At 42.4% G+C, this 27485-nt stretch overlaps 1 protein-coding gene across 1 annotated transcript in view; it reads left to right on the forward strand.

Annotated features, from left to right (window-relative positions):
• The window catches only part of SLC25A38 (solute carrier family 25 member 38), a 157055-nt gene that overhangs the window by 13475 nt on the left and 116095 nt on the right, over positions 1 to 27485 (forward strand). The window contains exon 3 of the mRNA XM_073644124.1: positions 20274 to 20453. Coding sequence (XP_073500225.1) covers positions 20274 to 20453 — 180 coding nt within the window. The remainder of the gene's footprint in view (positions 1 to 20273; positions 20454 to 27485) is intronic.

The raw sequence follows: 27485 nt of genomic DNA on the forward strand, positions 1-27485 counted from the left end.
GTTTTCCAGGTGTTTCATGGCTGTTCTGGATCTAAAATATTATCATTTTCCTAGTCATCAAGACCACCAACAGTTTCTAAGGGTTGCAGTGCATTTGGACAACCAGGTCAGGCACTTCCAGTTCACCGCAATACCGTTTGGCCTGTCCATGGCCCCACATATCTTCGCAAAGGTGATTGCAGAAGTAATGGCCCATTGGCGAGAAAGGGATACTCTGGTTATCCCATATCTAGATGACGTCCTAACAGGGGGAGTCCGCAGCTCAATGTGCTTCCCGATTAAACCATATTATATCGTCATTACAGGATCTGCGTTGGATCATAAACCTGCAAAAATCAAGACTGTCTCTATCAACCTTGCAGAGTTTTCTGGGTCTCCACCTAGACTCAATGACTCGGCACTGTTTTCTACCGGAAGAAAAACTGCTGAATATTATAAGCAAGGTCCGCAGGGTAGTGCACAACCCAGAACTGTCTTTAAGAGACGCCATGTCCCTGATGGGATCCCTGACCTCTTGTATCCCGGTGGTCCAGTGGGACAATTCCACTCCAGGGATCTACAATGCGAGGTTCTCAAGGCGAACAACATTTTGCAGGGACATCTAGAAGGGAAGATGCGTCTGTCAGCTTCCACAGTAGACTCTCTATGTTGGTGGCTAGATCCAGCTCATTTGTCCAAGGGGGTCCCATGGGTCATAACACCAGACAACATAGTGACGACAGATGCTAGCCCCTCGGGGTGGGGGCTTATATAGGCGATCACATAGCTCAAAGGCAGTGGACAACAAGCGATGCAATAGGTTCCTCAAATCTGAAGGAGTTAAAGGTAGTGAAATATGCCCTCTTCAGATTCCTGCCCATCCTTCGGAATTCCCATGTGCGAATACACACTTACAATACCACGGTAGTTGCCTATCTGAATCACCAGAGAGGTACACGGTCACCTTCTCTGATGTCCACGGCGGAAGAGATTTTCATACTGGCAGAAAAACATCTCCTCTCCCTCTCAGCCCTGCACATCAATATCAGAGCAGACTACCTCAGTCACCATTCTCTACACCAAGGGGAGTTGGCTTTGAACAAACAGATTTTTCAGCAAATAGTTCGGCTATGGGGGGGGGGGGTTCCGGACATAGACCTCTTTTCAGCCAGAAGCAACAGACAGGTCAAACGGTTTGCTTTACTACGGCCGTCGGATCACCCAGAAGTAGTGAATGCTCTACAGACTCTGTGGTCTTACGATCTAGCCTATTCCTTTCCCCCAATGTATCTTGATTCCAACAGTCCTCAGAAAGGTCAGGGAGGAAGGAGCGAGTGTGATCCTAATAGCTGCTTTCTGGCCCAGGAGGCCTTAGTTTTCGTGGCTGAAAGCCATGTCCGTAACCGACCCATGGATCCTGCCATCAGGTCCGGAGCTGCTCTCTCAGGGTCCATTCCGTCACCCTCAAGCAGAGGGTCTCCATCTGACGGCATGGAATTTGAGAGTCAGCTGTTAAGGCAGGGAGGATTTTCTGAAGCTTTAGTGTCAACTCTAATTCAAAGTAGGAAAGAAGTTACTACAAAAACTTACTGTAGGGTATGGAAAAAAATCCTACAATTCTATTCAGGCCCCCTTACTACCCAAGCGCCTATTCCAGCTATCCTAGAATATTTACAGAAGGGACGTGAGCTTGGTCTATCTACCAGCTCTGGGTACATTGTACAACTGTAGTATAGCGGGGGGGACAGATGGGTCTCCAGGTTTATACAGGCTTCCACCCTGGGACTTAAACTTTGTACTAGACGCATTGTCGGGTCCCCCCTTTGAACCTCTGTCTTCTGCCTCTTTCAAAATCTGACTATGAAGACAGCCTTACTGATAGCTTTAACGTCAGCTAGAAGGGTGGGCGATATCCAGGCTGTTTCAATAGATGCCCCCTTCCTTTTAGACTTTCAAGACAAGCTAATCCTGAAACCCAATCCAGTTTATCTACCAAATGTTGCTTCCAGATTTCATAGGAGTCAGGGGACATGTCTGCCTGCCTTTTATGAAAACGTGTCTACACCAGAGGAACGCAGGTTCCATACGTTAGACGTTAGGAGAATAGTACTAGAATACATAGCTAGAACTCAGTCCTGGAGGAAGAATAGGGCCTTGTTTGTCTCCTTCCAGGGTCACAGAAAGGGGTCTTGTATCACAAAGAACACTCTATCCCGATGGATACGGGACGCGATCTGCACAGCTTACTCGCCCAAAAGTGAGAACCCTCCGGACGGCATAAGAGCCTATTCTATTGGGGCCATGGCTTCCTCCTGGGCTGAGAGAGCTGATGTCTCTATAGATTTAATTTGTAGGGGGGTAACTTAGGCCTCCCCTTCCACCTTTTTCAGACACTATCGTCTTTGTCTTCTTCCTCGGTTCTTGAATTTGGGAAGTCAGTTCTCAATACCGTGGTCCCTCCCATGTGATGGTCTCTGAAAGTCTGTGTGGGGGCTGTCGTGGCGATAGGAAAATCCGAGATTACTTACCGGTAATCGTATTTTACGGAGACCACGACAGCACCCACTCCCCCGCCTCCCCCCCTGTTATTATTTACTCACCAGTCTTGCAGTTAGAAAAGGTGTTTATTTGCTTTTCACACTAATGGTGATAGTATTCTGATATACTAGTTAGGATGTTCATGTATTTAACCTGCTATGGCGGTTCCTCCTAAATTCTCTGTAACCAACTGAGGAGGCAAGGAGGACCGCACCTTTTTACCTGTAGGTTTCCTGTCCTTGTTGGTGGATCCCCTCTCTGTGGGTGCTGTCGTGGTCTCCGTAAAATACGATTACCGGTAAGTAATTTCTGATTTTGTTGGGTTCCAAAGATATTACTGTTTATATATTATCTTCTTCAATTCGATTAAATTGTGAGCCTTAGTAGAAACTGACTTGATGGTAAGTGATCTGTACAGTACCTTGGGATATACTGCTATTTAAAGAACCTGGACTAATTGTGACAGAACCTCAGTAGGGGCATCACCTGTACATGTTCTGTGATACAAAATTTAATTCTTTAGCATTATTAAAGAGAACCCTATAGCGATGTTTGAGTTCTAGATTGCCTTGCCAGGCATCTCTGCTCAAGACTTCAGAGTTGACAAGTTTGTATGTTTTATACGCCACATTTTCTGAAGCAACTTTTTTCTTCCTTAGGAAAACGGAATCATTCTTAATTGGGTCTATATTTGTTGTCTCATTTAAAGGGTCCCTCAAGGTGACTGTGCATGTGATCGATAACTCCCATAATCCTAAGGGAAGTTGTCATGTTCAGAAACTGTTTATCAGCAGATGTAGGGTTAATCTGCATGTAAATAGCGTTAAAAGCATGTTGGGCTCAGCTCACATATGCATTAATAGTGTTCTCTCCTCCCTTTCCAAATTGCTAATGAGACAAGACAGGGCTGTTCCTTGTCTCCCCTACTTTGTTATAGTTATGGAACATCTAGCGTCTGCACTTCGTAATTCTACTGACATCTCAGGTCTAAGGACTGGACAGAAACACTTTAAACTAGCTGTTTACGCAGATGATCTTCTTTTGTATCTGACCAGCCATAGCATTTCTTTCCCAGTCCTAATTAAGGAATTTGAACAATTTGGTGCGCTCTCAAACTTTAAAGTGAACTACACAAAATCAGAAACCCTCAATATCTCTCTCCTCCGCCCAGATCAATAACCTTCGATCTCCCTTTCCCTTTAAATGGCAACTAAAAGTGATTAAGTATCTGGGCATTCAGGTCTCAGCTAGTCCCACAGACCTTTTTCCACTTAACTACTCCAGGCTGCTACAACGGACTTTCAGAGACCTGAAATTCTACGATAGTTCCCAACTCTCATGGTTTGGTAGAATAAATGCAATAAAAATGGATATCCTCCCACCATTCCTGTCTGTTCCAAACAGTACCAATACATATCCCTAAATATTATTTTAAAAGTCTCTAAGCATTAAACAAATTTGTTAGGGGCTCACTTAAACCGCGGATTAACTTTAACATCCTCACCAAGTCCTAAATTGAAGAGAGGAGCAGGCATGCCTAATATGAAGCGTTATTATCAAGGGGTTCTTCTATCAAGAATTATAGATTGGAGATACAATGGGTTGAGGTAGAAAACTCTCTTCTCCCACACCTCTACGTTCTCTACCATGGGTCCCCCCTCATATTAGACATCCAATTTCTGAGTTTCTGACTCAATCTCTACTGTCATTCTGGGACAAGTTGTACGAAAAGCTGTACATTTCTCACAGACCAGGCCTTATGAGTCTTTTTTTTTTTTTTTCCACAATCCAGCATTTCCCCCTGCTATGGGAAGAGACTCCTTCCTCTGACATTTTTCCCACCAGGTTGGATTGAGATGGGTGTTGGCTAATACCCTCAAGCCCCCCACCCCTTTGCTTAATTTTTTCTTCTTTTTTCGAATCCCTCCTTCTCCTATCTGCTCTGCCCTCTCATCTCTCTACTATACAATATCCTCATTTACTTTCAAGTGACAGGTATTTTATGTGCTTGATCTGTACTGCAGGCTCTGACTACAGGCAGATAATACTGATGGTGGTGTATTTCTATGTACAATGTATGTACTTATATTGTAGAGCAATTTTTTTTTTTATCCTATAAAATTACTAAAAAAAAAAATAAAAAAAAATGAAAAAAAACTTGATAATGAAAGAAAATATTTGTCATTTTAAATGCTGTTTTTTTTTTTAAAATAGACATTGCTAATCAGTAAATAAAACGGACATATTTGGTGTTCCTATAACAACCCACACAATACAGCGATCAGAATATTTACAGGGATCGGTAAATGGCGTGTAAAATTTTTTTAAAAGAAGGCGTGATTGATTTTTTTTTTTTTATGGGCTTAATAGAGAAAAAAATAGCGGTAATGCTGAGGCTGTGTTCACACGTAGCGTGAATGCTACGTTCTTTCTGCTGCTTTTTTTTTCTGCAGGTGTCCACATCACACAACACAATAAGAATCTTCTCTGATTATTGCATGTTTGCTGCGTTTCTCTTATGCGTTGTCCCTTTATTTAATGCAATTTCGGTGCAGATATGAAGCAGAGTTTTTAACCAGTACAGAATAGCTTTGATTCTGCACTTAAAACTACAAGTGTTTTTTTCAGAAGAAGCATGTAAAGAAAAAAAAGCACCAAAACCGTAGAGTTCAGCAGCGTCTTTAGACCAGAGGGCGGAGAATTCATGGAATCACGTCCACTTTGCTTCGAAATTTAGACCTTGTTCTCATGTAGCGTAAATGCTGCTTATTTTCTGCTCCGTTTTGCACAAAAATTCTGCTGTTTAACTATTCAAGCAAAGTGGATGTGATTTCATGAAAAAAAGGTGCCAAAAACGCATCAAATAAAGGGGGGAAGATTGTTATTGTGTAGTTTGGTGCAGACATCTGCAAAAAACAACGTATTTCTGCAACTTGTGAACACTGCCTTACAGACACAAAGCCAAATGTCATGAACTGACACTACATAAAGATGAGAAAGTTCTGTCGGCTCTGACTGTGAATGAATGAACAAAAAATAAATCCACAGGTCCCAACTAGAGATAAAGAATATGGTAGCGCAACAGTAATGTATAAGGACCATAGTAAGTGTAGGGATCCTCCCAAACTAAATATAAACATCAATAGAGGACATTAGTGAGTTTACGGACCCCAAAAAAGAGTCAGTAGAAATAAAGTTGCATATAAAACATAATCAATTTTATTAGGACTTATTAAAAAAGACAATACATCATAACAGAAAGTAAGATGATTTGATGACTCACACAGTAGTTGAACACATAATGGTGTATATATTAGGGTAATAGTAATGGAAGATATACAGTGAAGGAAATAAGTATTTGATCCCTTGCTGTTTTTGTAAGTTTGCCCACTGACAGACATGAATAGTCGTTAATTTTAACGTTGAGAGAATAGCCCAAGAAAATCACATTGTATAAATTAGATAATTTTTTTTTGCATTTTGCAGTGAGAAATAAGTATTTGATACCCTACAAACCATGATGAGTTCTGGCTCTTACAGACCAGTTAGATGCTCCTAATCAACTCGTTACCTGCTTTAAAGACAGCTGTCTTACATAGTCACCTGTATAAAAGACTCCTGTCCACAGACTCAATTAATCAGTCAGACTCTAACCTCTACAACATGGGCAAGACCAAAGAGCTTTCTAAGGATGTCAGGGACAAGATCATAGACCGGAAAAGCTGGAATGGGTTACAAAACCATAAGTAAGATGCTGGGTGAGAAGGAGACAACTGTTGGTGCAATAGTAAGAAAATGGAAGAAATACAAAATTACTGTCAATCGACATCGATTTGGGGCACCTTGCAAAATCTCACCTAGTGGGGTATCCTTGATCATGAGGAAGGTGAGAGATCAGCCTAAAACTACATGGGGGGGGGGGGGACTTGTTAATGATCTCAAGGCAGCTGGGACCACAGTCACCAAGAAAACCAGTGTTAACGCATTATGCCTTAAAGGTTTAAAATCCTGCAGTGCCCGCAAGGTCCCCCTGCTCAAGAAGGCACATGTGCAGGCCCGTCTGAAGTTTGCCAGTGAACACCTGGATGATTGTGTGAGTTATTGGGAGAGGGTGCTGTGGTCAGAGGAGACAAACATTTAGCTCTTTGGCATTAACTCAACTCGCCGTGTTTGGAGGAAGAGAAATGCTGCCTATGACCCAAAGAACACCATCCATACTGTCAAGCATGTAGCTGGAAACACTTATACAATGTGATTTTCTTGATTCTTTTTTTGGATATTCTATCTCTCAATGTTAAAATTAACCTACCCTTAAAATTATGGACTGTTCATGTCTTTGTCAGTGGGCAAACTTACAAAACTGCAAGGGATCAAATAATTATTTTCTTCACTGTAAATATATCCCAAATAGGAGAGTATTGTTGTATTGGGAAAAGGGTTCTGTATAAGTAATTACAGCCCAATTACAGGAAAATCCAATACTGAGGTAAGCCCTAATCTAACTAGATGACCATGTATCCACACTAGTACAACTTTATTTCTACTGACTCTTTTTTTGGGGGTCTGTAAACTCCCTAATTTCCTCTATTGATGTCCCAAGTAGAGATGAGCAGGACGCACAGATGATGTCCCGCCAGTTATGACTAATAAAAAGCCGCATCGGGGACACCGGAAGGTAAGAGATTCACTGCCTCCTGTACAGCTGCGAGGTAGCACTGATTTGGACTCTGGACCAGAGACTCGTGATTCCAGCCCTTCATTTCTAGTCCCAACTGTCATGGATACAGCAGACAGTCCTGGATTTGGGTCTACACCCTGCAGTCTGCGGCATCTGCTGAATGTCCCTCTGACAACTCCTCCTGCCAGGGTAGAAAGAAATAGTACATTGGTGTGGCCAAAATTTACCGCAGCACACTGTGTGCGCCACATTATCTGTCCCTCTTTCTGTTCTTCAAAAGTTGGGAGGTATGCTTTAAGTGTTTTAGGTGGAAGTCTGTGTATGGGGCAGCAAAGCAGACTGTATAACATCTGTTATCTGGGGGAAAAAAAGGCAGTGGCTTGTTCTCTCTTTAACTGGCATGTTTTGGTGTCACTAAGCTTGCATGTTTCAACATGATCTGAGAGAGGTGAAAACAACAAGCTTGTATCCCTTCAGGGGTATTCCCAGTAGCTACTGGGGGAGGCAAAGGATGCGGCCACCCCGGGCCCCGCGTGCATAGGAGCCCAACCGTAACTGCGCTACTTTTAACTGTATCAGCCTGCGCAGATAACGTTAAACTCTGCAGCAGAGCGGGGAGACACGATCTCCCTACACTGCTGCTATGGGGCCCGTGAGCTGGGAGGCCCCCCGCAAGTTCAGCTGTATCGGCATCTGCCGATACAGTTAAAGCACTGATGGATCGTCAGCTGACCCTCCCTCCTCCATACCCCATCATTCTTCCTCGGCTTTTGATGTCTCAGGACGATGTCCTCATTACAGGCGTCCTCTACGCTGAGATGTACGACACTCAGAAGACCAGCTGTGGCGACCGGATCAGCGAGTAATGAGGAGGAGAGGTGAGTATTGTATTTTTTTTTTAGAACAATGTGGTGGCCATTGAACTGTATTGAGCACTGTATGGGTGTATTATACGATATGGGCTATGGGGGTTCATTATGCTGTATGGAGGACTGTGGGAGCCTTTAAATTAAATTATATGCAAGCAATTGTACAGTGTGAAGGCTTGTGTAGGGTACATCATGCTGTGTGGGGGCCATTATACAGTGTGGAAAGGTATGGGGCCATTTTATTGTATGTAAGCCCATTATACTGCATGGATGGCTGTGTGGGGATCAGTTGGGGGGTGGGGGTGGTCGTACTGTGAGATCGCCATACTTTTCTGGGGCATTTGAGGGGTGGGGTACAGTAGGGCGATCATACTTTAAGAATGCAATGAAAGGGGAATCTAGAGCTCCAGTAGGAGGAAACTTAGATGGCATCCAGTTCCACACAGTAGGTGCAGTAATAGGGACACAAATGGCAGCAACGGCTCAGCATTGGGGTATCAGCAGGATGAGGAGGTTGTGCAGGTTGGGGGATAAATGGAGATGGTGCCTGAAATATGAGAAGTCAGATGTGTCTTTGTTGTAATGTTGTAATCTCTGCAGCCGAGTCCTAGCTGGAAGAAGTTGTCATGTCTGTCTGTGCCCGATGGAAAAGTGAATAACTCAATCAGAAAGAGCGTCATAATAAATATATATATTTATAAAATTTAGTACAGACCAGAAGTTTGGACACACCTTCTCATTTAAAGATTTTTCTGTATTTTCAGGAGTCTGAAAATTGTACATTCACACTGAAGGCATCAAAACTATGAATTAACACATGTGGAATTATATACTTAACAAAAAAGTGTGAAGCAACTGAAAATATGTTTTCTATTCTAGGTTCTTCAAAGTAGCCACTTTTTGCTTTGACTGCTTTACACACTCTTGGCATTCTCTTGATGAGCTTCAAGAGGTAGTCACCTGAAATGGTTTTCACTTCACAGGTGTGCCCTGTCAGGTTTAATAAGTGGGATTTCTTGCCTTATAAATGGGGTTGGGACCATCAGTTGTGTTGTGCAGAAGTCTGGTGGATACACAGCTGATAGTCCTACTGAATAGACTGTTAGCTGCTTTTTTCTTGCCATGATACAAATTCTAAGTAAATGAAAAACGAGTGGCCATCATTACTTTAAGAAATGAAGGTCAGTCAGTCCGAAAAATTGGGAAAACTTTGAAAGTGTCCCCAAGTGCAGTTGCAAAAACCATCAAGCGCTAAGCAAACTGGCTCACATGAGGACCGCCCCAGGAAAGGAAGACCAGGAGTCACCTCTGCTTCTGAGGATAAGTTTATCCGAGTCACCAGCCTCAGAAATCGCAGGTTAACAGCAGCTCAGATTAGAGACCAGGTCAATGCCACACAGAGTTCTAGCAGCAGACACATCTCTTCAACAACTGTTAAGAGGAGACTTTGTGCAGCAGGCCTTCATGGTAAAATAGCTGCTAGGAAACCACTTCTAAGGACAGGCAACAAGCAGAAGAGACTTGTTTGGGCTAAAGAACACAAGGAATGGACATTAAACCAGTGGCAATCTGTGCTTTGGTCTGATGAGTCCAAATTTGAGATCTTTCGTTCCAACCAGTGTCTCTTTGTGCGACGCAGAAAAGGTGAACGGATGGACTCTACATGCCAGGTTCCCACCATGAAGCATGGAGGAGGAGGTGTGATGGTGTGGGGGTGCTTTGCTGGTGACACTGTTGGGGATTTATTCAAAATTGAAGGCATACTGAACCAGCATGGCTACCACAGCATCTTGCAGCGGCATGCTATTCCATCCGGTTTGCGTTTAGTTGGAACATCGTTTATTTTTCAACAGGACAATGACCCCAAACACACCTCCAGGCTGTGTAAGGGCTATTTGACCAAGAAGGAGAGTGATGGGGTGCTACGCCAGATGACCTGGCCTCCACAGTCACCAGACCTGAACCCAATCGAGATGGTTTGGGGTGAGCTGGACCGCAGAGTGAAGGCAAAAGGGCCAACAAGTGCTAAGCATCTCTGGGAACTCCTTCAAGATTGTTGGAAGACTACCTCTTGAAGCTCATCAAGAGAATGCCAAGAGTGTGCAAAGCAGTCATCAAAGCAAAAGGTGGCTACTTTGAAGAACCTAGAATATAAGACATATTTTCAGTTGTTTCACACTGTTTTGTTAAGTATATAATTCCACATGTGTTAATTCATAGTTTTGATGCCTTCAGTGTGAATGTGTACAATTTTCATAGTCATGAAAATACAGAAATCTCTTTAAATGATGTGTCCAAACTTTTGATCTATACTGTATATAATATATATTATAAAAAAAATTTGGAAATATGATTTTCGTGCAACAAATGTATTTATTTTTTATTTTTTCAAAGTTATAATTTACTATGAAGCACCTGGGGGTTGAAGGTACTCGCCACACTTCTAGGCTCATCAAGGGCTCTGCAAACGCGCCATTACACCCATCAAAGTCTGCATTCTAAAATGTCACTCCTTCCCTGCCAACAAGCCCTGACATGCTCCCAGACAGTGGTTTTCCCTAAATATGGGGTATCTGCGTGCTCAGGAGAAATTGCACAACAAATTTTCGGTCCATTTTTTTCCTGTTAATCTTGCGAAAATAAAAAATTTGGGTCTAAAGTAACTTTTGTGAAAATAATTAAATGTTCATTTTTTTTCTTCCACATTCCAAAAATTCCTGTGAAGCACCTGAAGGGTTAATAAACTTCTTGAATGTGGTTTTGAGCACCTTTGAGGGGTGCAGTTTTTAGAATGGTGTCACTTTTGGATATTTTCTGTCATAAAGTACACTTGTGGGAAATGTTACTTATTAACTATTTTGTGTGACATCTCTCTGATTTAAGGGCATGACAATTCTAAGTTTGGAAATTATGAAATTTTATTTTTTAGAGATAAATGGCAGCCATATAAAATTTAACAATATGCTCAATGTCACAAAAAAGCAGTCTCTGAATCAATGGGAGCCTTTGAAGTGTTCCAGAGTTATTACCTCATAAAGTGACACTAGTCAGAATTGTAAAAATTGGCTTGGTCATTTAAGGTGCAAACAGCATTTGGGGGTAAACTGGTTTACCCCTTCGCCCCATAGCCCGTTTTCACCTTCTTGACCAGGCCATAGGGAGGGATAACCCTCTGCTCTCCGATCGCCATTATCACGGGGCCGAATCATTGCCATGGTGACCTGATGTCGTCATGAAGAAATTAGGGTTCCCAGGCTCTAGCAAACTTGTTAGATCATGCTCATTGCATGATCTAACAAGTTTGTGTAAGAGCAGACTGTCAGTTCTAATGCATTAGAACTGCTATCAGACTGCTAAAAGTGAAAGAGTAAAAAAAGAAATTAAATTGCAAAGTCTTTATTTTGTGAATTTTTAAAAAAAAAAAAAAAAAAATTAAAATATAATTGTGGAAGAAAATTAACACATTTACTGGTATGATACCCAAATGATGTGGAGTAGTCAAAGGCCCATTGGGCCTTTAAATCTTTTCAAGGGTTTATATTTACACTTTAAGTTCTTTGAAGCACTTGGGGTTTCAAGGTGCTCATTAAACATCTAGATAAATTCCTTGAGGGATCTAGTTTCTAAAATAGTCACTTGTGAGGGTTTTTCACTATTTGGGCACATCAGGGACTCTCCAAATGCGACATGACACCCACAGACCATGCCCTCAAAGCCTTCGTTCCTAAAAGTCACTCCTTCTTTTTTTTTTTTTTATCCCTGACCAAGGTTTCAGACCTTAATTAGTCTGTTAAGGTTATAGCTTGTTCATTATCATTGTTCCGAAAGTTCAGATGATGCAAATTTCCCTGCTTTATAAAAACCCACCCTCTTCTAACCTTGTGCCAAAAAACAGCAGCCATGGGTTCTTCTAAACAGCTGCCCAGCACTCTGAAAATGCAAATGGTAGAGGAGAAATATATAAGAAGATGGCAATGCATTTTCAAGTTGCCCTTTCCTCAGTTCGAAATGTAATTAAGAAATGTCAGGAACAGTGGAGGTCAAAATAAGGTCTGGAAGATCAAGCAAAATTTCAGTAAGAGCTGCTTGAATGGTTGCTAGAGAGGCAAATCAGAACACCTGCTTGAGTGCAAAAGACCTTAAAAAAATGTAGACTCTAAAGTTGTACATTGTTCTACTGTTCAGAGACATCTGCACAAATATGACCTTCATGGAAGAAAACCTCTCCTGTTTCCTCACTATAAAATTCAGCATCAGAAATATGCAAAAGAACATATATAAACAAGTCTGATGCATTTTGGGAACAAGTCCTGTGAACCGCTGAGGTTAAAATAGAATTATTTAGCCACAATGATCAAAGGTTTGTGTGGAGAGGAAAAAGGCCCAGAATTTCAGGTAAAGAACATCTTGCCAACCATTAAGCATGGGAGTGGATCAATCCTGCTTTGGGGTTGTGTTGCACCCAATGGCATGGGGAACATTTCACGGATAGAGGGAAGAATGAATTCAATGAAACTTCAACAAATTCTTGATGTAAACATAACTCGATCTGTAAAAATGCTGAAGTTAAAAAGAGGATGCCTTCTACAAATGGATAATGATCCTAATCACACACGTCAAAATCCACAATAGACTACATCAAAAACGCGCAACCTGAAGGTTTCACATTGGCCCTCATAGTCCCCGGATTTGAAAATCTGTCCTCAAAGTAGCCGTGCATGCAAGATGACCCAAAAATCTCACCGAACTTAAAGGTATCCCATCTCCAAGATCCTATCCCAATATGTAGTAGATGTAATAATAATATTAGCAAATACATCCAATTACAAATGTATAGTATTTTTGATTCACGATGTCTCTTTCCTCATGTGCAGGAATTGCAGGACTTTAGGTATCCATGGTTAGGACCACTAGCAACTAGCTAACTCTCACTTTATCAGTGGACGTAACCATGGATACCTAAGGGCCTGCAATGCCTCCACATGAGGAAAGAGACATAGTGAGTCAAAAAAACTGTACAACATTGGAGGTATTTGCTAAAATTATTATTATTATTACACTTACTACATATTGGGATCATGGAGATGGGAATACCCCTTTTTAAAGAATTTTCCGAGGAAGAATGGATGAAAATCTCTCAAACAAAAATTGAGAATCTTGACTGGCTACAAAAAAGTGTTTACAAGCTGTAATACTTTCAAAAGTGGGTGCTACTAGGTACTAACCACACAGGGTGCTCTAACTTTTACATAGCCCCATTTTCCTTTTTGTAATATAAAAGATGAAATATATATATATATATATATATATATATATATATATATATATATATATATATATATATATATATATATATATATATATATATATATATATATATATATATAATATTTTTTTGCCTAAAATACAAAGGAAATAGGCTCACTTTAAAGATGACACATTACTACATTTTTTAGTATTTAATTTAAAAGCACAAGTAAATATCAATAATTTGACAATTATAAACAAGTGGGAGAAAAACCTCCCTTTCTTTGCACCAGCATCTCATTTAACTGAGCCGACTTCAGCTGAAGTCGCCTTGAAGGGATTCCCCTAGCTCCTCTGCTCTGCTGATGTCACTCTCCCATGATGCATTGCACCAAAGGAAAGTGAGCAGCAGTCTGCGCTCTGTAATTAATACTAGAGCTTCTCAGCTAGGGGAAAGATGCAGAGCAGGGTCGCTTGGTTGATTTATACATTGATAAGTATCCTGCCAGTGAGTAAGCAGTAATCCAGCGATCCTGCGCTGTGCTGTCACAGCAGTTTTAATCACAATCTTGGGTGTTTTTAGCTGTATGTTTTCGGTCATTATCCTGTGGCAAGACCCATGACCTGCAACTGAGATCAAGCTTTGACACTGGGCAGCACATTTCTCTAGAATCCGTTGATGATAATGAGATTTCATTGTACCCTGCACAGATTCAAGACACCCTGTGCCAGATGCAGCAAATCAGCCCCAGAACATAAGAGCCTCCTCCATGTTTCACAGTAGGGACAGTGTTCTTTTCTTGATATGCTTCATTTTTCTATCTGTGAACAATAGAGCTGATGTGCCTTGCCAAAAACTTCCATTCTTGTCTCATCTGTCCAAAGGACATTCTCCCAGAAGCTTTGTGGCTTGTCAACATGTATTTTGGCAAACTTCAGTCTTGCTTTTACGATTTTTTTTTTTTTTTTTTTCTTCCCAACAATGGTGGTCTCCTTGGTCGTCTCCCATAAAGTCCACTTTGGATCAAACAACGACGGATGGTGCGAACTGACGCTGATGTTCCTTGAGCTTGAAGTTCACCTTTAATCTCTTTAAAAGTTATCCTGGGCTCTTTTGTTACCATTCATATTATCTGTCTCTTTGATTTGTTATCAATGTTATCTCCTGCGGCCACGTCCAGACAGGTTGGCTACAGTCCCATGGATCTTAATTTTCTAAACAATACAGTACAGACCAAAAGTTTGGACACACCTTCTCATTTAAAGATTTTTCTGTATTTTCATGACTTTGAAAATTGTACATTCACACTGAAGGCATCAAAACTATGAATTAACACATGTGGAATTATATATGTAACAAAAAAGTGTGAAACAACTAAAAATATGTTTATATTCTTGGTTCTTCAAAGTAGCCACTTTTTGCTTTGACTGCTTTACACACTCTTGGCATTCTCTTGATGAGCTTCAAGAGGTAGTCACCTGAAATGGTTTTCACTTCACAGGTGTGCCCTGTCAGGTTTAATAAGTGGGATTTCTTGCCTTATAAATGGGGTTGGGACCATCAGTTGTGTTGTGCAGAAGTCTGGTGGATACACAGCTGATAGTCCTACTGAATAGACTGTTAGCTGCTTTTTTCTTGCCATAATACAAATTCTAAGTAAATGAAAAACGAGTGGCCTTCATTACTTTAAGAACTGAAGGTCAGTCAGTCCGAAAAATTGGGAAAACTTTGAAAGTGTCCCCAAGTGCAGTTGCAATACCATCAAGCGCTAAGCAAACTGGCTCACATGAGGACCGCCCCAGGAAAGGAAGACCAAGAGTCACCTCTGCTTCTGAGGATAAGTTTATCCGAGTCACCAGCCTCAGAAATCGCAGGTTAACAGCAGCTCAGATTAGAGACTAGGTCAATGGCACACAGAGTTCTAGCAGCAGACACATCTCTTCAACAACTGTTAAGAGGAGACTTTGTGCAGCAGGCCTTCATGGTAAAATAGCTGCTAGGAAACCACTTCTAAGGACAGGCAACAAGCAGAAGAGACTTGTTTGGGCTAAAGAACACAAGGAATGGACATTAGACCAGTGGAAATCTGTGCTTTGGTCTGAGGAGTCCAAATTTGAGATCTTTGGTTCCAACCACCGTGTCTTTGTTCGCAGAAAAGGTGAACTCATGGACTCTACATGCCTGGTTCCCACCGTGAAGCCTGGAGGAGGAGGTGTAATGGTGTGGGGGTGCTTTGCTGGTGACACTGTTGGGGATTTATTCAAAATTGAAGGCATACTGAACCAGCATGGCTACCACAGCATCTTGCAGCGGCATGCTATTCCATCCGGTTTGCGTTTAGTTGGACCATCATTTATTTTTCAACAGGACAATGACCTCCAAACACACCTCCAGGCTGTGTAAGGGCTATTTGACCAAGAAGGAGAGTGATGGGGTACTACGCCAGATGACCTGGCCTCCCAGTCACCAGACCTGAACCCAATCGAGATGGTTTGGGGTGAGCTGGGCAGCAGAGTGAAGGCAAAAGGGCCAACAAGTGCTAAGCATCTCTGGGAACTCCTTCAAGATTGTTGGAAGACCATTTCCAGTGACTACCTCTTGAAGCTCATCAAGAGAATGCCAAGAGTGTGCAAAGCAGTCATCAAAGCAAAAGGTGGCTACTTTGAAGAACCTAGAATATAAGACATATTTTCAGTTGTTTCACGCTTTTTTTGTTAAGTATATAATTCCACATGTGTTAATTCACAGTTTTGATGCCTTCAGTGTGAATGTACAATTTTCATAGTCATGAAAATACAGAAAAATCTTTAAATGAGAAGGTGTGTCTAAACTTTTGGTCTTCAGTGTGTATATATATATATATATATATATATATATATATATATATATATATATATATATATATATATATATATATATATATATATATATATATATATATATATATATACATATAAAATATTATACACACACACACACATACCTCAAAAAAGTAAAGGGAACACTTAAACAAGAGAATATAGCTCCAAATACATCAAACTTCTGTGAAATCAAACTGTCCACTTAGGAAGCAACACTGACAATCAATTTCACATGCTGTTGTGCAAATGAAATAGACAATAGATGGAAATTATTGGCAATTATCAAGACACCCTCAATAAAGGAGTGGTTCTGCAGGTGGGGTCCACAGACCACATCTCAGTACCAATGCTTTCTTGCTGATGTTTTTGTCACTTTTGAATGTTGGTTGTGCTTTCACACTCGTGGTAGCTTGAGACCGACTCTACAACCCACAGAAGTTGCTCAGGTAGTGCAGCTCATGCAGGATGGCACATCAATGCGAGCTGTGGCAAGAAGGTTTGCTGTGTCTGTCAGCGTAGTGTCCATAGGCGCTACCAGGAGACAGGCCAGTACACCAGGAAACGTAGAGGTGGCCGTAGGAGGGCAGGACCGCTACCCCCGCCATTGTCCTGCATTAGGAGGAACCCAGGCCAACCGCACGAGCATATGGTCTCACAAGGGGTCTGATCTCCTCTCAGTACCTAATGGCAGTCAGGCTACCTCTGGCGAGCACATGGAGGGCTGTGTGACCCTCCAAAGAAATGCCACCCCACACCATTATTGACCCACTGGCAAACTGGTCATGCTGAAGGATGTTGCAGGCAGCAGATTGCTCTCCACGGCATCTCCCGACTCGCTCAGGTCCGTCACATGTGCTCATTGTGAACCTGCTTTCATCTGTGAAGAGCACAGGGCACCAATGGCGACTTTGCCAATCCTGGTGTTCTGTGGCAAATGCCAAGCATCCTGCACCGTGTTGGGCTGTGAGCACAACCCCTATGTGTGGACGTCGGGCACTCAAACCACCCTCATGGAGTCGGTTTCTAACCGTTTGTGCAGACACATGCACATTTGTGGCCTGCTGGAGGTCATTTTGCAGGGTTTTCAGTAAATGTGAATAGCGGTACCAGAGCGCCAATAACAGGGCAAAAATATTAAAAGGACTGATTTATTAATACACACAACGCGTTTCGGTGGACACAGCCACCTTCATCAGGTGTGACAAGCAGCAAACAATTGATCCTTATATACATTTGACTAGGTATACAATTACTTAATTTTTGCAGGGCTTTGGCAGTGCTCCTCCTGTTACTCCTTGCACAAAGGTGGAGGTAGCGGTCCTTTTACTGGGTTGTTGCCCTCCTACGGCCCCCTCCACGTCTCCTGGTGTGCTGGCTTGTCTCCTGGTAGCGCCTCCAGCCTCTGGACACTACGCTGACAGACACAGCAAACCTTCTTGCCACAGCTCACATTGATGTACCATTCTGGATGAGCTGCACTACCTGGGCAACTTCTGTGGGTTGTAGAGTCCATCTCATGCTACCACGAGTGAGAAAGCACAACCAACATTCAAAAGTGACCAAAACATCAGCAAGAAATCATTGGTACTGAGATGTGGTCTGTGGTCCCCACCTGCAGAACCACTCCTTTTATTGAGTGTGTCTTGATAATTGCCAATAATTTCTATCTATTGTCTATTCTATTTGACAATCAATTTCACATGCTGTTGTGCAATCAGTGTTGCTTCCTAAGTGGACAGTTTGATTCACAGACGTTTGGTTTACAGTTATATTCTGTTGTTTAAGTGTTCCCTTTACTTTTTTGAGCAGTGTATATTGCTTGCCATCACTACCAAACAGATGGAACTTCATGCGACCACAATTCCTTAGACCAATCTGTTTCTTTTCATTGGCTGTGTTCTTTGGCAAATTCAAGTCGGACCTTCCGGTTCTTTACAGAGATGAAAGGCTTCTTCACTGGAACTCATCCATTCAACCCTACCTGCTCTTAGCTGTCGCACCACAGTTGGCGACTCACTGCCATATTCTTTGTTCGTTTTGTGGGAAATCTGTACAGCACTTTTATGGACATCAGATTATGACTTTTTCTTAATAATGTGATCAACTGTGGAGGAAGTTTTCCATGGTCGTCCACTTCTAGGTTTGTCAGCTGTTCCATAACCTTCTTTTTCTTTTTTAATATATGTGACACTTGACTATGAGAAAAGTTGAATTCCATAGCTACCTTATTTGGCTATTTCCTGACTTCACTCTTAGAATAATAAGCTTCCTGACATCTGGTGATAAATTTAGCTTTGTCTTTGCCATGTTTTAACCTAAAAACACACAAAAAATAATAAAAGAAAATAGGCAAAATTCGACTACCCATGACCCGATATGCAAAACATTTGGCCCAGCAAATGTTGCAAAATAACACATAAATGGATAAAACAATGTTAAACACAATTTTTGTCTTTATAGCTGACAACAATTTGCTTCTGGTTTACTAAAATGGCATCCCAACAACCAGGCAGAAGTAATCGCACTTTAAAAAAATAAAAAAATAAAAATTCACTTTTTGTAGCTACTTTGTGTGTTTGTGTGTATTGTATTTGTATATATAGTAAATAAATATATTCAAAAGCCTCCAAGTATAGGAAAAATGGAATGGAGGTAGCACTCCAATGGAAATTATTTCCACTGGAGTGCTGCGTCGATATATAGAATTATATTATATACAGGGACATACAGTCACACTTGCTGTGTTTACTCTGTAGCCTTTTCTCTCGCTCTACACACATTATATACAGAATAGACAGCCCCTTTTATATACACTTTTCATGTTTCTATAATGGTACAGTTTGGTTAATGAGTTGCTACACTTCTGCTGACCACTGGAATCTGGGGGCGTTTCTCATTAGAACGCTGAGCTGCCAGTCCCAAGATGGTGGCTCCCATAAACTGATTTTCTTATTACATAATTCATATAATAGTCACTATTCTTCCAAAAGTAATTTATTTCATGTTTATTTCTGCGTATTGTAATATAACATAGTATGTGTGAAAGCTCTAGGTCATCTTTAACTTCAGACCTTTTAGAGATCATATCTTCAACTTGGCTTAGCTATTAACAATAACAGTAATTTTGACCAGGGGTGTCCAAACTTTAAAATGCCACTGTACATCTTCCCTGTCTGTTCTCTCAACATGATGGACTGTTTTTTCTGATAAATGCTGGGGCTTTGGGTATGGTGACTATAGATTAGAACATTTAATGCTAGAGGTATAAGGTTGTTTTAAAAGCAATGCAACCAGAAGTTATTTTTGATGCCGGCTCTATGCCTAATACGTTTAGGCGGTGTGCACTTGTTGCAAATTTGGTGCTTTTTTGCCATGCAAACTTGCAAGTACAACCTGATGCCGGCAAAGTGAATGAGAAACCTGAAGTGTCATGCACACATTGAGTATTCTTGACTTGCAGATTTGGTGCTGAAAATAATATGCAGCATGTCAATAGTCTGTGTGTTTTTGCAGCCTGTCGCGTTTTTTGGCTGTATTTTTTTCAGTGCTTTTAGTATGTTCCCACGGTCAGGAGCCGCTGCGGGTTTGACCCTGTGTGTTATACAGCCTCAAACCCGCAGTGGCCAGCTGTTGCAGCATAGTGGATGGGATTTCTAGAAATCCCATGTCCACTATGCGTCTGTGGATCACCCGCGGAAACTGACACGCGTCGCGTCTTTCCAGACCGCAGTATGTGTTAATTTTCCTTGCAGGTCCGCATGTGGGCTTTCCCCATAGACCTAACCTCTATGAGGAAAGTCTGAAGGTGAAAAAAATGTGCCACTCATTTGCATAAAATGAACAGAAGCCGCTGCCGGCTATTCTGCTGTGTTGGGGCTGCAGGTGGCTCCGGACAGTGTGCACATACCCTTAATGGATGAAAAACGCAGGCAAAAAAGCGCAACATCCTTGAGGCTGCGGTTTCCTGCTAAGAGTTGCAGAAATTTCTGCACACAAAATACTCATGTATTACTCGTGCACATAAAAAAATCTTTTAAGTGACCTAAAAGCTATTAAACCTTACTGTAATGTTTTTTTTCTTTTTTTTATTCAATTTCCAGTCCTTCTTGCGCTGTATACCTGGGGTTGGTCTCTATTTCAGTACGCTATATTTCTTGAAACAGCATATTTTATCGGAACAAGAACTTAGACCCCTAGAGTCGGTTGCTTTGGGTGCAGGATCCAGGACACTAACAGGAGTTTGTATGCTACCATTTACAGTAGTAAAAACACGATATGAGGTAAGTCTAAACTCGTGAGTGTATTTACATTTTATTTACTTTGCATATTTTACTTAAGACCATGAGGCAATTGTTTAAGCAAGAAATAATTATTGCAGTAAATTGTGTTAATAGTTGCATGAATTGTCTGCACTGTATCACTCTACTGTATCCCCTCTAGTTGGCTGCATTGTATCTCTCTACTTCCTTAACAGCGTCTCAACATAGTGATTTTTCCATTTTTGAGCTTTAATTTATTTCGTCCCTTTTTCCCCAAAAGCTATAACTTTTTTTTCCCTCTATATAGCTATACTAGATGGAGGCCTGATTCTATTGCATTGGGAGGGCGGTAATGTCACGATGGGGGCAGGCTTTGCAGCATTGAGAATCTCTTCCCCCACCACCCCCCCATGTGCCCCCCTTGTCTGCTGTCTCTCTCCTTCCTGTGCTGTGTTCTCTTCTCATGTGCTGTCCCGTTTGAGCTGTCTCCCCTCTGTGCGCTTTCTCTCTCCCCCCTGTGCGCTTTCTCTCTCCCCCATCTGCTGTCTTCTCCTTTCATGTGATCTCTTCTTTGATCTGTGTACCCCATGTGCTCTCCCCCTTGTCTGCTTTCTCTCTCCACCCTTGTGTGTGCAGGCGCAGTAAATCAGACTGCCGCCATCTTTGTGCAGGCAGATAGCGGCGGTCACATTAAAACTGCGCATGCGCTCCTCCTGTACAAAGATGGCAGCGGTCAGTGAATCATTCGGCTGATCCCGGTGGCGACGTGTACGGCTTTTTCGCGACAGTGTTCCACTGGTGGTACCGCGCAAGAGTCTGGTACCACCAGCGGTTTCCATGTTGAGACACCCATCACTTGACTGTCCCAATATGGCGGTCGACAAACTTCCGCCGCTTGGAATTCTGGGATCCAGACACATCTGGACGGAACCGGATGTGAAAACTTTACAAGGTAAGTATATTATAGATGAGAGCTTGTTTATTGCAGGGCAAATTGCAGGAAAAAAGAAAAACGGAATTCTACATTTTATTTTTGGGAATTTTGTTTTTACAGTAGTTATGCAGTAAAAATAACCTGGCAAAATGATTCTCCTGGTCAGTATTATTACGGAGATAAAAACAAAATGAGCAAATTCCCCGCAGTAAGTAAATGGCAATAGTGCATGAAAATAACATTGGGTACTTAGTTAACATTGCTTTGATAGATAAAAAACGTAAAACCCATCCCACCATGGCAAGGTGACCCTACGCGGGACTGTCCTAACATCTAGTATTAACACTGTCACCCCCCCCCCCCCCCCCCAAGCCAGTTTTCACCTTCATGACCAAGCCAAATTTTACAATTTTGACCAGTGTCACTTTGTGGTAATGACTCTGGAACACTTGAACGGATCCCAGTGATTTTTGAGATTTTCTCGTGACATATTGTACTTCATGTTAATAGTAAAATTGGTTTGATATGACTTGCGTTTATTTGTGAAAATATCGCAAATATGGCAAAAATTTTGTGGCTCAGGAATTGGTGTAGGAAGGAGTAGTTTGGGTTCCTGGAGAACTGGGCCGACTTCTCAGTTGGCTACAGGTTCTATGCTAGGGACGGGCTGCACCTCAATGGGGAGGGTGCAGCTGTGCTGGGGGAGAAAATGGCTAGAAAGTTGGAGGAGTGTTTAAACTAGGTATTTGGGGGGGTATTCATTTTTTAGGTGGGGAAGATGGTGCAGATAGTGACCTGGGCACAAATGAAGAAATTGGGGGTAGGGTTAGAAGAAAAGTCAATATAGTAAGGAGGAGTAGAGGTACAGAGAGACACACAAAATGCGTGTACACTAATGCCAGAAGCCTCACCAACAAAATGGAGGAACTAGAATTAATTTTGTTGGAAAATAATTATGACATGGCGGGGATATCTGAGACATGGCTGGACGAGAGCCATGACTGGGCAGTTAATTTACAGGGCTATAGTCTGTTCAGAAATGACCGTAGAAACAAGCGAGGGGGGGGGGGTTATATGTAAAATCATCCTTAAAACCCATCTTGCTTGAGAATATATGTGAATCTAATGAAAATGCAGAGTCCCTGTGGGTGGAGATAAGGGGGGGGGGGTAATAAATTACTGATAGAGGTGTGTTATAAGTCTCCAAAAATAATGGAAGCAGCGGAGAATATCCTCATAAAGCAAATGGATGAAGCAGCGACTCAAGGAGAAGTCATTATTATGGGGGACTTCAACTACCCTGAAATACATTGGGGAACAGAAACCTGTAGTTCCAGCAAAGGTAATAGGTTTTTGACAACTATGAGAGACAATTACCTTTCAAAACTGGTTCAGGACCCAACAAGAAGGGGGGAACTGCTAGACCTAATATTAACCAACAGGCCAGACCGCAGAACAAATAATCGAGTTGGGAGGTCACTTGGGTAATAGTGATCACAAAATAATACGTTTTCATGTATCCTTTAATAAGATGTGTAGTAGAGGGGTTACAAGGACACTAAACTTCAAGAAGGCAAATTTCCCACGGTTGAGACATGATCTTAGTGCAATAAACTGGGACGATATCCTGAGACATAAAACTACACAAAGCAAATGGGAGACATTTATTAGCATCCTGAATAGGACCTGTGCACAATATACAGTACAGACCAAAAGTTTGGACACACCTTCTCATTTAAAGATTTTTCTGTATTTTCATGACTATGAAAAATGTACATTCACACTGAAGGCATCAAAACTATGAATTAACACATGTGGAATTATATACTTAACAAAAAAGTGTGATACAACTGAAAATATGTCTTATATTCTAGGATCTTCAAAGTAGCCACCTTTTGCTTTGATGACTGCTTTGCACACTCTTGACATTCTCTTCATGTGCTTCAAGAGGTAGTCTTCCAACAATCTTGAAGGAGTTCCCAGAGATGCTTAGCACTTGTTGGCCCTTTTGCCTTCACTCTGCGGTCCAGCTCACCCCAAACCATCTCGATTGGGTTCAGGTCTGGTGACTGTGGAGGCCAGGTCATCTGGCGTAGCACCCCATCACTCTCCTTCTTGGTCAAATAGCCCTTACACAGCCTGAAGGTGTGTTTGGGGTCATTGTCCTGTTGAAAAATAAATGATGGTCCAACTAAACGCAAACCGGATGGAATAGCATGCCGCTGCAAGATGCTGTGGTAGCCATGCTAGTTCAGTATGCCTTCAATTTTGAATAAATCCCCAACAGTGTCACCAGCAAAGCACCCCCACACCATCACACCTCTTCCTCCATGCTTCACGGTGGGAACCAGGCATGTAGAGTCCATCCGTTTACCTTTTCTGCGTCGCCCAAAGACACGGTGGTTGGAACCAAAGATCTCAAATTTGGACTCATCAGACCAAAGCACAGATTTCCACTGGTCTAATGTCCATTCCTTGTGTTCTTTAGCCCAAACAAGTCTCTTCTGCTTGTTGCTTGTCCTTAGCAGTGGTTTCCTAGCAATCATACAATGTCTGCTAAACATGGAAATACCCCACATGTGGCTGTACAGTACTGCTTAGCCACGTGGTGAAACTTGGGAGGGACGGAGCCCTATTTGCCTCCTGGAGCACAGATTTTCCTAGAATAGTTTGCAGACTCAATATACAGAGCACCTAAGTGCTAGAAGAAAAGAATGCCGCCTCAAGTGACTCCATTGTGGAGATTATATCCCTTTGGGAATTTATTCACAGGTGTAGTGATGATTTGACTCCACGAGTGTTTGAGAGACAAGCAGCATGTTGATGAATGAAGCAGCATGGATGTTGATGAATGAAAATTGCAAATTTGCTATTGTAGTGCCCGTACGTTGTAGGGCCAGTACGTTGTAGTGCCCAGCTCGTGCCTCTGGAGACACACACCCGTAAAGTAAGCAAGCTTTTATCACAACAGAAATGCCAAACATGTGGACGCTAAATGTGGTTTAGATACACTGTGGGACTCAGAAGGGAGGGGGGGCATTTGGATTTGAGTGTGCAGAATTTGATAAATTTCTTTTGGGGGGTGAGGAGACATAGTGCTTTTCCAGAACATTTGTTTTATCGGTAACATGGAAGCTTCCTATATTTCCGTTAAGAAAGAATCCAGCATTCGAGTTGCAGAAAAATAATTTATTAGAAATCCAAAACATTTAAGTTTTGATCAAAAAGAACCCTCTTTAGACAGATTGCATATGGTACATTGCATGTAACAGTGCTGTGGGGAATGCCCGTAGGATTTTTATTTGAGTTTATTTATTGTTTATGATGACCCTGGAGGTCCCTTCCAATTCTAACATTCTATGATATTTTCTTATTATGCGATTTTTGAAAAAAAAAAATGTACTATTTTTTCTAACTTTACTTAGTCCCTCTATGGGAGTTTCACTTTCATGCGCCTTATCGCTGCAATGCACGAGCATTGAAATGCTTTATACATGTCAGCTTTGCACTGACACAAGACCCATAGATTATGCTCTGCGCATGGTCTAAGGGGCTTGCCGTAGCCTGGTGACCCGGATGTCGTCATGACCTCGGGTCACCATAGCAACGATCGTGCCATCACGAGGGCGCCAATTGAAGGGGAGACCCGCATCATTTAGGGCGTTAAACTGCCAGGAGTAGTGAGGCCACTGCTACAGGCTGTGAGAGAGTCGGGTGTCAGCTGTGATGTTAGTGGAACACCCAGCGGTGATCGCCCGAAGACGGGCGATCGCCATGACATACACTGCCCAAAAAAATAAAGGGAACACTCAACACTTCCTAGATCTGAATGAATGAAATATTCTCATTGAATACTTTGTTCTGTACAAAGTTGAATGTGCTGACAACAAAATCACACAAAATCATCAATGGAAATCAAATTTATTAACCAATGGAGGCCTGGATTTGGAGTTACCCCAAAATTAAAGTGGAAAAACACCCTACAGGCTGATCCAACTTTGATGTAATGTCCTTAAAACAAGTCAAAATGAGGCTCAGTATTGTGTGTGGCCTCCAGGTGCCTGTATGACCTCCCTACAACGCCTGGGCATGCTCCTGATGAGGTTGCTGATGGTCTCCTGTGGGATCGACTCCCAGACCTGGACTAAAGCATGGACAGTCTGTGGTGCAACGTGACGTTGGTGGATGGAGCGAGACATGATGTCTCAGTTTGAGCACATCAATTCAGGTCTGGGGAATGGACGGGCCAGTCCATAGCTTCAATGCCTTCATCCTGCAGGAACTCCTGACACAATCCAGCCACATGAGGTCTGGCATTGTCCTGCATTAGGAGGAATCCAGGGCCAACCGCACCAGCATATGGTCTCACAAGGGGTCTGAGGATCTCATCTCTGTACCTAATGGCAGTCAGGCTACCTCTGGTGAGCGTATGGAGGGCTATGCGGCCCTCCAAAGAAATGCCACCCCACACGATTTCTGACCCACTGCCAAACCGGTCATGCTGAAGGATGTTGCAGGCAGCAGATCTCTCTCCACTGCGTCTCCAGACTCTGTACGTCTGTCACATGTGCTCAGTGTGAACCTCCTTTCATCTGTGAAGAGCACAGGGCGCCATTGGCGACTTTGCCAATCCTGGTGTTCTGTGGCAAATGCCAAGCGTCCTGCACGGTGTTAGGCTGTGAGCACAACCCCCATCTGTGGACGTAGAGCCCTCATACCACCCTCATGGAGTCAGTTCCTAACAGTTTGTGCAGACACATGCACATTTGTGGGCTGCTGGAGGTCATTTTGCAGGGCTCTGGCAGTGCTCCTCCTTGCACAAAGGCAGATTTAGCGGTCCTGCTGCTGGGTTGTTGCCCTCCTACGGTCCCCTCCACGTCTCCTGGTGTACTGACCTGTCTCCTGGTAGCGCCTCTGGACACTACGCTGACAGACACAGCAAACCTTCTTGCCATAGCTCGCATTGATGTGCCATCCTGGATGAGCTGCACTACCTGAGCAACTTCTGTGGGTTGTAGAGTCCGTCTAATGCTACCACGAGTGTGAAAGCACAACCAACATTCAAAAGTGACCAAAACATCAGCCAGAAAGCATTGGTACTGAGATGTGGTCTGTGGTCCCCACCTGCAGAAACACTCCTTTATTGAATGTGTCTTGATAATTGCCAATAATTTCCATCTATTATCTATTCCATTTGCACAACATCATATGAAATTGATTGTCAATCAGTGTTGCTTCACACACACACACACACACACACACACACACACACACACACACACACACACACACACACACACACACACACACACACACACACACACACACACACACACACACATACATACACACATATATACCGCAATCTCCGGCCCCATGTTTACCTGACCGGGAGGAGCGTTGTCGTGACACCTCTCTACTCGCCGGAGACCGGGGCTGTAGTGAAGGCGTCTGAGTCGGCGCATGCCACTATCCGGCGCCATTTTACTGAAGATACATTTGCAGTGTGTCTTCAGCAAAAAGGCGCCGGAAAGCGGTATGGGCTCGCGTGTACTCCGGCGCCGCACTCCTCCCCCTTCCTCCGGCAGAACAGGACACCGTAGCGCTGCAGCACAGGGAAGAAAAGTGAGTATGTGTTTGTTTGTTTTTTTTGGATGTGTGAAGGGGATGAGGGGGGCCACACATTCCAGGATTGGGGGGTGAGGGGTGCCATGCATACCAGGATAGGGATGAGGCCAGCACATAATGGGATGGAGGAACAGGATTGGGGAGCACATACTAGCATGGGAGACCATATACCAATAAAAATGCTTGCTGTCCGGGCGAAGAATGGGCTCAATAGCATGTGTGTATGTATGTATGTATGTGTGTGTGTATATATATATATATATATATATATATATATATATATATATATATATATATATATATATATATATATATATATATATATATATATATATATATATATATATGCATACACACTGCTCAAAAAGATAAAGAGAACACTTAAACAACAGAATATAACTCCAAGTAAGTAAAACTTCTGTGAAATCAAACACTTTCAAAGTTTTCCCAATTTTTCGCACTAACTGACCTTCATTTCTTAAAGTAATGAT

Source organism: Phyllobates terribilis, unplaced genomic scaffold (assembly GCF_046119375.1).
Source record: "Phyllobates terribilis strain yellow unplaced genomic scaffold, ASM4611937v1 Scaffold_8__6_contigs__length_399053987, whole genome shotgun sequence".
NCBI lineage: Eukaryota > Metazoa > Chordata > Amphibia > Anura > Dendrobatidae > Phyllobates > Phyllobates terribilis.